We start from the raw sequence: 13977 nt of genomic DNA on the forward strand, positions 1-13977 counted from the left end.
GGAAAGTATCAAAAAGTACCATTCGATGTCACCTGCAAAATGTTGTATTTACTGCCACGTTGCACAGTAAGCACCTCTTCTGAGGGCAAACCACGGATGGAGGTGACTTGAGTCTGTTAAACTGTACGTGAACCTGGGAACATATTTAATGTTTGGGTGAAATGAAAATCGAGCTTTATGGACATGCCCAGGCTTTCACACAGCTGGCAATTTGCTGCCCTTGTAGCAGTTTTACATGCCTCGTTTGATATATTTGATGTGATAGATTGATATGTCGCCTTGAAGTGTTCTGAACAACATTACTGTCTGTTTTATATGCCTTCTATTAAAATCTGTATCTTTCTCGGAAAGGTTTTCTTTGCATGTTGTATGGGAAGATGTCAAAAAGCTCACAATGTTTCAAGATGATCCTTATTGTTTGACTTTATATTATACACTGGATGTAAGTGGTGAAGTATGCAAAAAAAAAGCATTTGTATACCTTTATAGCACTCAGGGTATATCAAAAACATTAACTAAATGCATGTGGACATGTTTCATAAACAGAATTTATGAATCTCACACATTCTACATATTGTTTGTGAGAATAAATTTAGCTGCAGATCTGCACTCATGTTGACAAATGAGGATGCAACAGAGAACAGAAATGTCCTCTATACACCAAATGAGTGATCAGACTTTGTGAGCAGTCAGGAACCTAAAGCGATGGCAGCAGAGGCAGGTGGGCAGACTACACAGGAGCACATGTGGCCATGGAGATTGAGATCAGGCAGCCAACATCAATGGAGGGCTTTAGTATAGATTCTGTGTGGAAGAACACATAGATGCAATGATCCCCTTGCCAAAGTCATATAAAAACAGCAAAAAAAATATTACAGGGTCATAAATAAAATCTTTCTCTGTGATAAAAACAATAAAATATCTACAAAGACTGGGCTCATATGGTGAAAAGATAAAGAATTAAAAGCACAAAAATAAAACAATAAAATTATTGTGGTTTGACTGCCGGCAATAGCTCACCAAAAAAAAAACAACACCAAAAATAAACTTTGTATGTAACAAATGAATGAAAGACGATGAACAATGCATAAACAGAAAAAAATAAACATAACTCTTAGTGTAGTTTAAAAGTCAACATCTCACAAGAAAGTAACCTCTTCCAAAGGCAAACAACAAAAAAGGCTATTTGAATTTGCCAAACTACAAGGCATGTCTTTCAGTCAGATGACAGGAATATTGAGCCTTTTGAGCACATTCATCAGTGTTGTGTTTGTTGTAAAAAGGTTAAGCTTGCCCACGTTTGCCCACTCATGCTCACTGTGAAATACGGCAAGGAGGATACTGTTGTTTTCCATCTTTAGTCCTGGAGCACATGTTATGAAAGAGAACTCCAACATGTATGAGGACACTATGGCAAAAAACCTGTTTTCCCTTGCCCAGAAGCTCAAGCTTGGCCAAAAATGGGCATTCTGGTATGACAAATGATTAGAGGCATTTCTTCAATTCTGCAAAGAAATGGTACATATTCTAAACTGGCCATCTCAGCGTTCAGACTTGTGCTTGTATTGTAAAATTTGTGCTTGAAAATTTGGGGTTGTAAGCAGTTAAAAAAAAAAGGCCTGGAGGAACAACAGGAATTCAGGAATGGTCAAAACCCACTCTCACAGGCTCCCAAATCTCATCCATGTTAAGATTTACAAAATAACTAACTGAATAAGGTAAATAAAGATGACCCTCATCGTTCCTGTGAACAACATGATTTTAATCTAAATAGAATGGCACAGAGCAAAGTATAACAACTTTAAAAGTTCTGAAACAGGAAAAATATCCAATATGTACATGTATTGTTATACCAGGTTTTGATCCATTTAATCATGGGATGTGGATAAATGTGAATGGCACTGTATATCATGACAAGTACTTCTATGTTTATGTTTACCTGTTGCTTGCCCACTGACCTTGGCTACTTCTATTCATTTTAAAAAATTACAATGTGTCCTTTTCTGGCTTTCAAAAAGGTACAGGTAGCATGCTACGGCTGTAAATTCACTGTACTTCCTCTTTTTCCATAATCTCACATGAAGCTAAACAGAATAAACCCTGTCATCAAGGTGCTAGCCCTGTATCCCTCAGTGCTAACAGGCCAGTAAAGCAAACCCCACACAAGCCTGATTAACACCTAAATCAGCACTTCTGTTATCTAATGTTTTAATACTGTTTTCCTTATTCTGAGTTTTTTCTCATTGTTTTGCTCCTGCTATTACTCAGTTGTGTATTGACAATTAGCTCTTTTTCTATATGTGTCCACGTAAAGATGAGTTTTTCGAGAGTCCTTTTCCCACTGAAAATCTTGAGGAGGACACTACCTTCATTGTCTCTAGTGGTGCTTCAGGTCTAGCCATTCCAGCACCCATTATTGCTACAATACTTTATGCAATGAAGGAGACTGAAGGAAGGACATATATATCTATTCATGCTGCAATATAAAACTGTAAATGGTGGATGAGAATTGATTCACTGTCACAACTGCTTCATGGTGTTTTTGATGTTCCACTTCTGGCCAGTGCAAGACTTTAAAACAAGTAAGTGGCCAAAGTACACGTTGGCTGGCACAACCTCCAGACAGCGGCCGGTGGCTCTGTTGATGATTGAGTCATTCTGTAACAGAAAACAAACATCCAAAATGATTTTTTTATCTGTGCTAAGGAAGTAGGATACACTAGCCTACAAGTACTATGAAACTACAAGATAAATAGTTTCTACGGATGTATAATGTTTCGCAGCCATTTTGTCCTGCTATTCCTCATGTCCTACCTGGGTGAAATGCCATGTCTTCTGCTGCAGATTGGAGACCTTCTCGCAGTTCAGGAGCTGGGGGAGGTTGCTGATGTGGTCATCCACGAGACAGCGGGTGTCCTCGCCTGTACTGCCCAGGGGTCCTAAGTACAGAAACCCCTCCTTGGTGTACCTACCCAACTGCAAGCAACAGGTGGGAACTTCACCACAGGCAGAGGATCGGAGAGAACTTTGACACACATGTATGCATAGGTCAAGAGCCACTAACCACCATGCAACACGGATGAACACATGACACATATCGTTATGGCAAAATCGTGGAAACAATGGTTAGCTTACATTCATAGCACAAAGTTGACAAGCGGATATAAAGAAGAGGAGAAGGATTTCCTAAGGCCTGAGGCTACATTACTATACATAAGTCTACACGATTCCACACCTTAGGAAGCTCTGTGACATCAGACATCAGGTAAGCTATTACACATAAAGCCTGATCCTACCTGAGGACCCCACCCATGGCAGGGATGCAGTGTTGCTGTGTGGTTTTCCTTTGCCCCCTGGTCCATGCACAGGTGGCTAACTTTGCTATTACGAATCTGGAATGCATCATACAAAAGAGAAAGCCTTTTGTTTTAAAACAGACAGCTTTTGCACATTTCTATTAACTCACCTACAAATCTGAAATTATATAACATACATCCCACGTTACTGTATTGCTTCCTGACTCCTACAGTCAATGTATGTTAGAGTCTAAATCGTTAGATATTTATGGAATCACTCATGGTAGGCACTAAAGAGAAACACAAAACCCGTGTTTTGAGAATAATGGTTGTAATTCCTCACTGGTCCTTTAAAATTCTTTAAAATGTTTAGAAGCACCTAAAAACATTCCCCTATTCTCGTACTCGTTAGCCCTACCTGCTATTTTTCATCTTGCCTGGCCAACCTTTGAAACTTGGTCATGCAGTACTTCTAATATTGTTGACTCTGTATGGTTTTTCGCTTGTGTTGTATTGTACCTCACTTGTAAGTCGCTTTGGGTAAAAGTGTCTGCCAAATGAATAAATGTAAATGTCTTCTGTTTGGCTTTTAAGTGAATCAATGACTCATTCGTTAGCTCTTAAAACATTGCACAGGGAACCACCCCACCGAAGGACTCACTTCCCCATAAAAGACAGTGTTGTTGTATCTTCTCATCTCTGGATAGACATTGTCCAGGTACCACTCAAAGTTCTTACAGTTCAGGCTTTTTCTCAGGGCTACTCTCTGTGAGATGTCACCATAATCTATTCCATGATTCTGCAAAAGTGAAAAACAAACAAATAAACAAAAAAAGAATCTGGAATCAGCAAGTTTAGTTATAAAGTTACATATTTTTAGACATTTCAATCAGAACATCATTATCTACATTAAAATCAAGTGTTAATACACATTGAAATCATAGTGATATCACGGCAATAAGTAAATGGCTTAGCATCTCTCTGTTGCTTATGGGTCAGCCTCACCTCTATGGGGATGTTCCAGGCCAAGTACACATTGGATTTGTACTCATCCATCCAAACCTCTGCCACACGCAGGGCATTGCGTCGGGTGTGGAAGGCGATATTGCTGTGGTACGGCTTCTTTATCCTGGCAATGTGAGCTACTCTGGAGCAGGGCAAAACCTCCATGCTGCCTCCGCACAGCCAAACCTACACAAAATCACACACGCTCGCATATATACACACACAAATACACACAAATACACACACACACACACACACACACACACATACACACACACAAACAGCTTTTAAGTGCCTGAATACTCAGAAAATACTTTTAGGACCCGAAAGAAACAGAGACACACTAACCCTGATTCCCAGTTCTATATTCTCTCCTCCGTAGACATCCATGCCCGGATCTAGCAGGCCCAATTCTCCAAAGTAATCACGGTTTACCACAAAAGAGCAGCCAATCATTGCAGGAGTCCTAAAAAAAACCACAACATCTTTTGTTTTCATATTAAACGAAAACAAATCTCATTTTATAGAGGTTTTAGAGTCTAGATTAGTGTCACTGGTTGTTTCCCTATTTGTGATACTATCTCTTAATCTTGGGTACACATAAAGAGAAGATAAGCATATGGTTTACTAACAGCACATCAGCATGTTGAGCACACTGTCATAAAATTACACTGTTTCAATTGTGTTATGAACATGTTTTGTAGCTCTAATACTATTCATTGGCCTTATTATTACCCACTTCGTAACACACTTCGGATAGGCGCATCTGCTATATGGCTATAAATGTAATCTAAATGCAACATGAAGGCATTACTTCACCAGCCAAGCTACCCTGACACATCCATGAATTGACAATGGTTAGTAAACGGTAAAACACCTCCATTTCAGAAGATTTCCTCCATTTCCTTGTACCACAAGGAAAAAATTCAAAATGATCCTGTATTTTAACCGGTTATGGAGGCTGGCTTTTGATGGCAGCTTAAGTGGAAGATACAGAGTTTGGAGCCCAAGCTGATTTTGGCAGCCTACAGCCACCAGTTTGAGCTGTCATAAGTAAAGCCAAATCACTATGAGTCTTAATTTACCCAGCTGAATCTTATGCAACATTTCCTTGAGCCAGTTACTAAGCCAAATGCATCATTATCACAAGCCTTTTGAAGAATATTCTAAGACTGAATGCCATTTGCAAAGGAAAATACATAATTACTTAGATGAGAGAATTCCCATCTTTCCTATTTATATCATAAATTCATCAATAAATGCAGATAATTTAATGTAGGAGGCTTCTACAAACTCTTGGTTGCTATCTTTCTATCTATATCTTCAACAAGCATTTCAAAGGCACTTCAAAATTGGTTTCTTTTCTTTAAAGTCACATATGGCTTTGAAGTCACATATGCCTGATTCTAGTGCCAACTGGATCCACAAACTGAAAGTCTCACCTTGGGGACTAAGTGAGGAATTGGAAACACGCCTTTGCTTTTAGTATCTTACTCAGTTTTAGGATTGGCTATAAGCGCAGTGAAATTCTAAGATCATCTGGCATGAAACTAACATAGCGCTAGATTAGTGTGTCATGTTACTTCAGTGTGGCTCTATTGTTCATACTGCTCTGCTGAAAATATGAAATATGAAAGATACAAGTATTTTCACTGTCTTTGGTCTATTTCATTTTGCTAGTGCTACTATTGCATCATGGTTTTAAACTAAGTGAGTATGCTGTACAGTAGCCTATTTGCTTATACAACTACTTTCTACTCTTTGATCGTTGCCCCTTTGAACATGTTTTACGCCCCCTGTTTCCCCACATGTAGCGAACCCCTGGCAGCAATGCATCCTGCACACATTGTACACACCTGATGGGTGCTGATGTGTCCCCTTCGTCCCACCACTGTTTTGGAGGGTTGATATACATGCACCAGAGCTCCCAGTTGTAGCCGTGCCCCGAGTTCTCGTAGCGCTCCAGCTCGAACGTGTCATGCTTGATATTATCAATGGAGGGCAGAATAATCCTCTTGTGGTTCTCTTTAATTCTTGACAGAACTGGTTCAGCCCTAAAAAGGAGACAGGCAGAGAGATTATTAATAGTGTTCAGTCATAAAAATCTGTGACTCCTTATAAACCCTTCTTTAATCCATTTTTGTCTGATACCCTACTAATGAGCCCATAGTCTCACTTGGTCTCCCACAGAAAGCCGTTATGTAACGATCACACAACTTGCAAAATCTTCTCCACAGAAAGCATCCGGCCATGCGCCTGCTCACGCGGTATAACTTCACACTTCGCTCAACAGGTCACATCCAGCTGATGAACAGACCTGCTCCTGTCTACAGAAACCACAGCGCACAATCTGCGGATTCAGAGGACCTGCCACGGGCTCCATTTCGGGCTTACCACGAGGGTGTGAACTCCACGTGGGCATCGAAGAACCCGGTCACTTCCCCAGTGGCCACCTTCCAGCCCTCGATGCGGGCGCGGATGAGCCCTTCCCTCTTCTGATTGCGCACAATCTTTATCAGGCCGGGATAGCGCTTGTTGATGTAGTCCTCAAGTGGTCCTTTCAGTTGCTCTGTCTCGCACAGGAAAAAGCAAGATGAGCCTCTTTTCATGGTTACCCGAGCCGTGTGAGTGCTTTCAATCAGCATTTCACCAGTAACGCAGGGCACGGCTTCCTCTGCTGCCATGCCTTTGATCTCAGCTAAAGTGATCAGCTCTTTCCTCTGGGAATTCCTTAAATCCTCCCTTCCCTCTACATGGGACCAGCCAGAGAGCACACCACACATGGATCTCTGTTGCGTCTGTCCCTAAGGGCTTACTGTAGAGTGGTTTTGTTTTTAGCTTACTCTAAGCATACCAGTATACTGATGACTGCTTACAATTTAAACGGTCTATAATTTTACAGAGCAAATTTTGGGGAATGGGGGGGTGGGGGGGTGGGGGCACTGCTGCACTTATTGGTTCCGCCTTGCCTCCGCTTGAGGAGGTGGCTGAATAGCTCAAGTCGAGACTCGAGTTGGAGAAGCTGGAGGACTTAATTTCAGGCCAGAGAATTAATGCCATATTAACATAATTTATATGTGATTAAAATACATCAGTTCTTTAAGAATCATTTGTTTCCCATTTTGATGCTGCATACCACCATGTTGTGCATCCCACTTGGGTCTGGGCTACCACAGACTCAACTCTGACAGTCTGAAAAAATTATTTAAGCTTAGAGCTGTTTTAAACACTTCCATAGAATTTATACTTGTTAAATAGCATGCACCACCTTCAACAGAGCTATTAAAAGGCCAAAACTGATCCAGACCCACGTATTTGGATCAGCACCACTTGGCATCCCTGTTTTAAAGCTGTGATTAGAAAATAGGTCTCTCAAAATGCAGGAATAAACCAAACTAACAATATTAATGTTACTTTTTAGTGTAGGCTTCTAGTAGCCATGAATTACTATACTTTTGTGATGCAAATATGTTTAGGCTTCCCTTAGTCTAATATCATTCTTCCAGACACATTAAAAAGTCAAGCTTAAACTTAAATCCTTGGGTGTAGGATCAACATTTCTATAACATAATCCTTCATTATAACTCACCATCATCGCTGTTGTCATCCACCAGGATGATCTCCTTTAACAGGTGTGCTGGGGTGTGGTTGATCGCAGAGTGGACGGAGCGTAGGATCACAGACAGAGCTTCATTCACGAAAATGAAGATGAGGGATATCTGGGGGAGGTCCCTGGGATACGTTGCCTTTCTGCATCTGGAATTAGACACAAAATTTCATGAGACCAAAAAAAACATCTACAGGGGAACGTGTATACAAAAGATTTAAAGGGAAACGTCTGTCTTCCCAGCTCCTTTGGGTCTTACATGCACCACTTATCACAATGCATTGTGGGAGGTCTATATCTGAAGTCTTAGCTAAAATCTGATCTGAGTGTGATGAGATGAAATTCACTGTTAGAGTAATGCAGGATCATATGCTGAGTTCATATTACCCTGCTTTCTCTGCTCCAGCACAGTAATAAAGCCTGCTGTGAGACTACAGAGATGGGGCAATGGTACATGTAATGTACACCAGCATTATCACTTTTTAAGCAAAGTACCAGAAAATGTTCACAATATTCATTCATACTTCTGAACCAACATGGTTGCAGACAGGCTTCCCAAACGCACTTGTAACACGTGAGAAAGGATCTCACTGTGTAACTGTAAAAAACCATGACAAAAGCAGAACAGCACTGTGGTGTAGTGGTAAGGAGCAGGGCTTGTACCCAAAAGATTGCTGGTTCAACTCTGCTGGGAACCCTTGGGTACTTATCTAATAATTGCCTCAGTAAAAAAAAGGATAAATGGATAAGTGTGTCTGCAAAATGGTAACAAAGTAATGTAAGAGCACAGCTATGCTTAGGTTTGATCAGTCTGCGGCTGATGAAACACACCTGATCACTAAAAACAACACTTTCAGCATCTGGTTTTCATTTTATGCATAGCGGAAAAGTCAAAGATTTTATGTGCATCAATAAATATTTTACAGACTAAAAGTACTGTTCTCGAAACCTTTGAGCACTACATACTGTATGTGAAGTGGAAACCTGACAGTCATGATGCCCCGTGCATCAGATGTGCTCAGTCCTCAACACACTAAGTATGCCTAAGATTAAAAACAGTGCCTTGCCCAAATACATCAACATAACAAATAAACAAGGTAGTCTGCATTGATTTGTGCATTCAGGTACACAGCACCTAGTGAAAGCACTCCAACACTTACTTGCTCGGGCGATAATCAGGAATGGATCGATCCAGTGAGATTTTGTCGCTCAGGTAGGCATTGTAGCCATACTTCTCCCTCTGGTATTTGGCATTGGTCTCTTCAGCAGGACTGAGGGTTGCAGGCAAGCCTTCCCTGCCTCGACCCCCAAAGCCTTCAGTGAGCCCGAGAGACTTGGACAAACCTGTTGTGTACATTTAGCAAAAAGCTGTATTTCTAAGGAAACCCCCTTTTCTGCCAAATACTCCAAAGCACACACACACACACACACAAGCAGTCTGGCAAAATTTTCATTATATGATCAATAACCTCATTTGTTTCGAGATGGTTCTAACATTTTAAGGCAATAAAAACGTGATCTACAGCCATCACTTTCTTATAACCTGGTGCGTGGCCGGGAGGACTGTTCAAGTGTTCATATTGTGTGCAGTGCCTGTAATTGACGGTTATCTTTAAATCTACAGGTGCACAATGACCGGGAATGGTATGAGATGTGTCTTACCATTAAGCTGCCTGTAGACAACGTCTTCCAGAGCCCCCAGTCTCTTCAGCAAGATCTCATGGCTGATGCTTGATCTTTGAACAGTGAGGTTGTGGCGAACGTGTCTTTTCGCATCAGCCGAGGAGTGATGGCCAACGGCTTTGATCGTGCCCGAGTTGCACTTGGCCCAAAAAGTCATAAATCCGGCCACAACAATTACATTCAGCACAAGTAACAGTTTCCATCTTCTCAACACAAAAGCCATTAAAGTCGTGGAATTCCGGAGTCTGAGGATCTGTATCTTTCAAGAAATACCACATACCATAGTGTCTGCGTTAGACATTTTCTCTGCTGAAATTATATCTGCGAATAACAGTCTTTTCACATGTTCGGTCATTTTTAAATGTACAATATTTAATATACAATGTTCTCTGTATGTTTATAAATATTCTTAGCTAGATATGGACAATATGGAACGGAACACTTACCATTCCGTCATGTACAGAAATTTAGTCCGCATCCCGCACAGAAAGACTTCAGAGCTTGTTCATAGGTTTAAACGTTGTGGGTACAACAGTTTCTGCATGCGTAATTTTAGCTCATGCCTGCAGTATGATAATACAAAAAGAAGACTACCGCACACTGTATCGATCCACTATATCCACATACCTAACCTTAAACAATCAGAGACTATGGTGATAAAGTACGCCTTTCTTTGCATACTACATAAGTAATTTCAAAATGCGACTGAATACCTTACGGGAAAACATCGTCATATCGCTTCCATAGGCCTCCAAAAAATCACAAATTATTACAATCACAGCAACGAAGCAGAAATGTTTCTTCTGTATCAATGAATAAACATGTCTGCGCACAGGCGCTCAAATTTTCCAACAGGAAAATGTTAAAAATATGTGCGCATTACCGTAACCGCGTAACGGTTCTGAAGACACCTCTCCTAAAATGTGTCAGACTAAAGCCGCCGCATCTCTCTATGTGGGCTATGTGAAACACAACACAGAAATATGTGCGTTTTAGAAATGTGGTTTTAATTAACGTTTCTTTCCTATTTTCTATTCACTATCCCCTAGCAATGGAATTGGTCCCGCAGTTCCTCTTGATTTCTTGTATATTTTCTTTGTCATTTCCTTACACTCGTATGTATCAGACAGCGCTCAGTTGGATAAGAGATCGAAGGAAAACACGGAATGGATACCACCTGGAGGAGATCCTTTTCAAGCTTAAAAAATAGCAAACCACACGCCTTCGCTACACGTAGCCTTTCAATACTTGTGTACAAGGCTGATTCCATAACGACGATTAAAATGAAATAATTATAACAACAAATTAAAAATTGATTGCATGAAATTAATTAAACGTGTTTTGAGCAATTGGTTTGCCCGTCAATGATAAAATAAGCAACAAATGTAGAATGGCTGACCTAAAAAGGGTGCCGGCCTTTTTATCCATGAATCTGATTTGGGTGGTTTTGGATGAGACTTCAGTAATTTGTTTCTGAAATCTGCAGAGTTAAAATCGCGGGAGTTTTGAGGAAATAGGTCACCCAGATACCTGGAGGGGATTCAACTGCCTGACCACAGAGCAGCATGTTGAGAGATGTCTCCGAGTGTCCGCTTCTATCAGCCTGGCTGCGAGAGAAATACCTTAACCTGGCCTGACCAAGCGCGGTGAGATTGTTGCCACTAAATGTGACAGACAGCCACACTCAAGCAGCGTTATGCCAAGCAAAGATGCCACAAGTGAAGCAGAATTATCTTCACATCAATGGACAAAAGGACACGAAGAAGAATATGATTTTCAAAAGAGGGAAATAAAGGAGATCGCTGTGTGTTAGTTTCAGGCTACGGCACTGGCATAATAATGGTGAAATTGTATAGGTCGCCGCTACTTCACTGTCTCTCAAGTGCATGTCTGAGCGCATGAAACGTCAGTGTCAGGGGGAAGAGTGTGTTTCATCAGTTGTAGAGCAAGCGTCCCTAAAAAGCTTGTAGCTTTTTCATATAATTTTGTAAGCTCTATTAGTTTGCTCGCTGCGTGTTTATTGTTTGCTGCCGAGTTAGTGTTATTGTTTTGATAATTAGCTGGGCGTGGAAGTTTGGGTCGCAGCGCTATTAAGTTAGAGGCTGATCGAGCTGATTAGAGGAGTGTCTCCGCAGCTGCATTTTAAAAAAAAAATTATTAAATATCTGTAGTATGTAGGTAGCAGGGGTGACGGTACAGCGGTGTCTATCTGCGGGAGTCTGTCGAGGGAGAACACCAGTATACCATGAAACCTTAATGTCAGGAGGAATTGAGGATAAGAGACCATTTTTACTTAGAGGCTTACAAAATTCCGTTAACCCTGTGCTCTTCGTATTGTTTTACAGATGTTGGTTTTATCCACAAACTTAAAATGGCAAGAAAAAGGTTTTATTCAGGGAGGAATGGTAGTAGGTTGCAAGTATTCCATCTGCCAAAGCCAGGCCATACCCCATATGCATTAGGCAAAAACAGTATTTTGAACTTCAAAAACCACAATGACCCTGAGGTCTTTCCCATAACACAGATTTATGTCTCTACCATCTAGAATATAACATTTGCACAAAATCGTATCATGGAAACATAATAAATGGCCAAACAGTTTCGCTCTCTCTCAGAATGAAAACATTAAAAAAATACTACGATCTACAATTTTATGCCTCGCACTACTGGTTTCTCCTCATATTTACTATGCCCAGTTTGTGACAATTTCCATTGTAAAAATACCATATAAAAATAAAAAGATTGATAAATTAATTGATATTAAAGCAATATACATTTATTTATATATTTATTTATTGTAGTCAACAGCAAGTCACTTCCTGCTCTTGGCAAAAAGTAGATGACTACCATCTTGGTTGTGCATGAGAGCTGGCAAGTAGCTAAAATCAGAACTATAATATTAAAAATACAAATAATATTTCAATATAACATCAACATGCCACAGGAATATTTATAAGTGCATTCCCTATCATTTCCATCGCAACTAAGTTAACCTTATATGTCAACTCACGGAAGGTAGCACGGTAGGCTTGAACTTTCCCAATCTATATTCATATATGAATGAAAGTACATAACTGACAAGTCCTGCACCTTAACCGCTATGCTACACTGCCGCACATGTTATATGGACAAGAAGACGTCTATATCAGGTATACAGATATCAGTATGCAATTCCAATTTCTTTTTTCCACTCCCTTTTGAAGTCGAACCTTTGAGTTTTTAAATAACCTTTCTGTTATAATACGCCAAAAAGGGGCCAACTCTGGTGGGACTTGAACCCACAACCTTTGACTTGCTCCTCATCGTATTTAACTAGAAGTCCAGCACACAATCCATTGCACCACAGAGCCCAGGTTTTGGCATGAGAGACCCATAATCAAACTGAAAATGAGTCAATTAAGAATCAAATAAGTTATATTAAAGTGGATTAAAAGGGATGTCGTATACAAAGATCAATGGTAAGTGAGTTAGGTCTGTGTAATGTTGTTTACACAAATGACCTTGATTAAGACATTAGTCAAAAGCCCCACCATGCTATTAATAGGACATCCCGCTGCATTCCTTCCTGATGATTTTATCAAAATGGCTTTGTACTTCTTTTCCTCTCTGCCCTCTGGCATATTGTGGCACTTCCTCATTAAGGAGCTGTGCGAGCCTTCACATATCAGCGTTATGTTGTAACTGCTGATGTTTGTTTACATTTTGTTTGATGAAAGTTTAATGACTGAAGATTGGGGTGAACAGGAAATTCCTATATCCACGCCTACTCTCCACAAACCAATCCAAACCAGCTAATGCTGGGTGTAATCCACTTTATAGCCTCTCCCACCTGTAGCATCAGCTCTTTGCATATCCCACCTCCTCTCCTCTCTCCGCCCCTTGCTCCTGTCCTCCTACCTGCAGTCCTGTGTCCCTTTGTTCCTCATAACCCTACACAGGCAGTGAAGCATCACAGGTGGGACACATTTTTAACACCCACCAAGCAAAAACATGTCCAACACATATGATGGCATTAGAAGCTATGATTCCTATGCTGTCCAGCCATATAGAGATTACCCAACCATATATAATTTATATCAATCTGCTTTACTCAAGTGTTAACACATTGTATGAAATGGTTAGTTAATATCATTGTGTTTGACAGACATGAACATTGTAACTGGTCCATTTTACATCACTAGGAGCTACATTACTGAAGCTGGAAATGTTTATGATCTCTTTCGACATCCTGTAGTCAATGACTTTTGATACAATAAGCAAATGATCAATATTAGGGAACAAACCAAACCAAGAAACAAATTTCAAGCATTTAAGCATAACTCTTTAAACATGTCTTTGATTGCATGTTTCCCATTAGCTCTAACTCACGATACAGATGTATCATTA

The 13977-nt window shown here is 40.3% G+C and overlaps 1 protein-coding gene across 2 annotated transcripts; it reads right to left on the minus strand.

Annotated features, from left to right (window-relative positions):
- Nucleotides 1-1667: 1667 nt before the first annotated feature.
- On the minus strand, nt 1668-10761 carry galnt17 (polypeptide N-acetylgalactosaminyltransferase 17). Of its 2 annotated transcripts, XM_036537445.1 has the most exons (13): nt 10305-10760; nt 10038-10154; nt 9571-9850; nt 9069-9252; nt 7891-8057; nt 6696-6870; nt 6158-6355; nt 4650-4767; nt 4302-4487; nt 3958-4095; nt 3297-3392; nt 2815-2976; nt 1668-2658 (listed from the first exon to the last, which is right to left on the minus strand). In XM_036537445.1, the coding sequence occupies exons 2-13, from the start codon at nt 10038-10040 to the stop codon at nt 2521-2523; spliced, it is 1845 nt and encodes a 614-aa protein (XP_036393338.1). In that variant the 5' UTR covers nt 10041-10154; nt 10305-10760; the 3' UTR covers nt 1668-2520. The 2 variants fall into 2 exon arrangements, with proteins under 2 accessions (XP_036393338.1, XP_036393339.1); XM_036537446.1 differs by lacking the exon at nt 1668-2658 and having other exon boundaries at nt 2861-2996; nt 10038-10761.
- Between the last annotated feature and the right edge of the window lie 3216 nt (nt 10762-13977).

Source organism: Megalops cyprinoides, chromosome 9 (genome assembly GCF_013368585.1).
Source record: "Megalops cyprinoides isolate fMegCyp1 chromosome 9, fMegCyp1.pri, whole genome shotgun sequence".
Taxonomy (NCBI): domain Eukaryota; kingdom Metazoa; phylum Chordata; class Actinopteri; order Elopiformes; family Megalopidae; genus Megalops; species Megalops cyprinoides.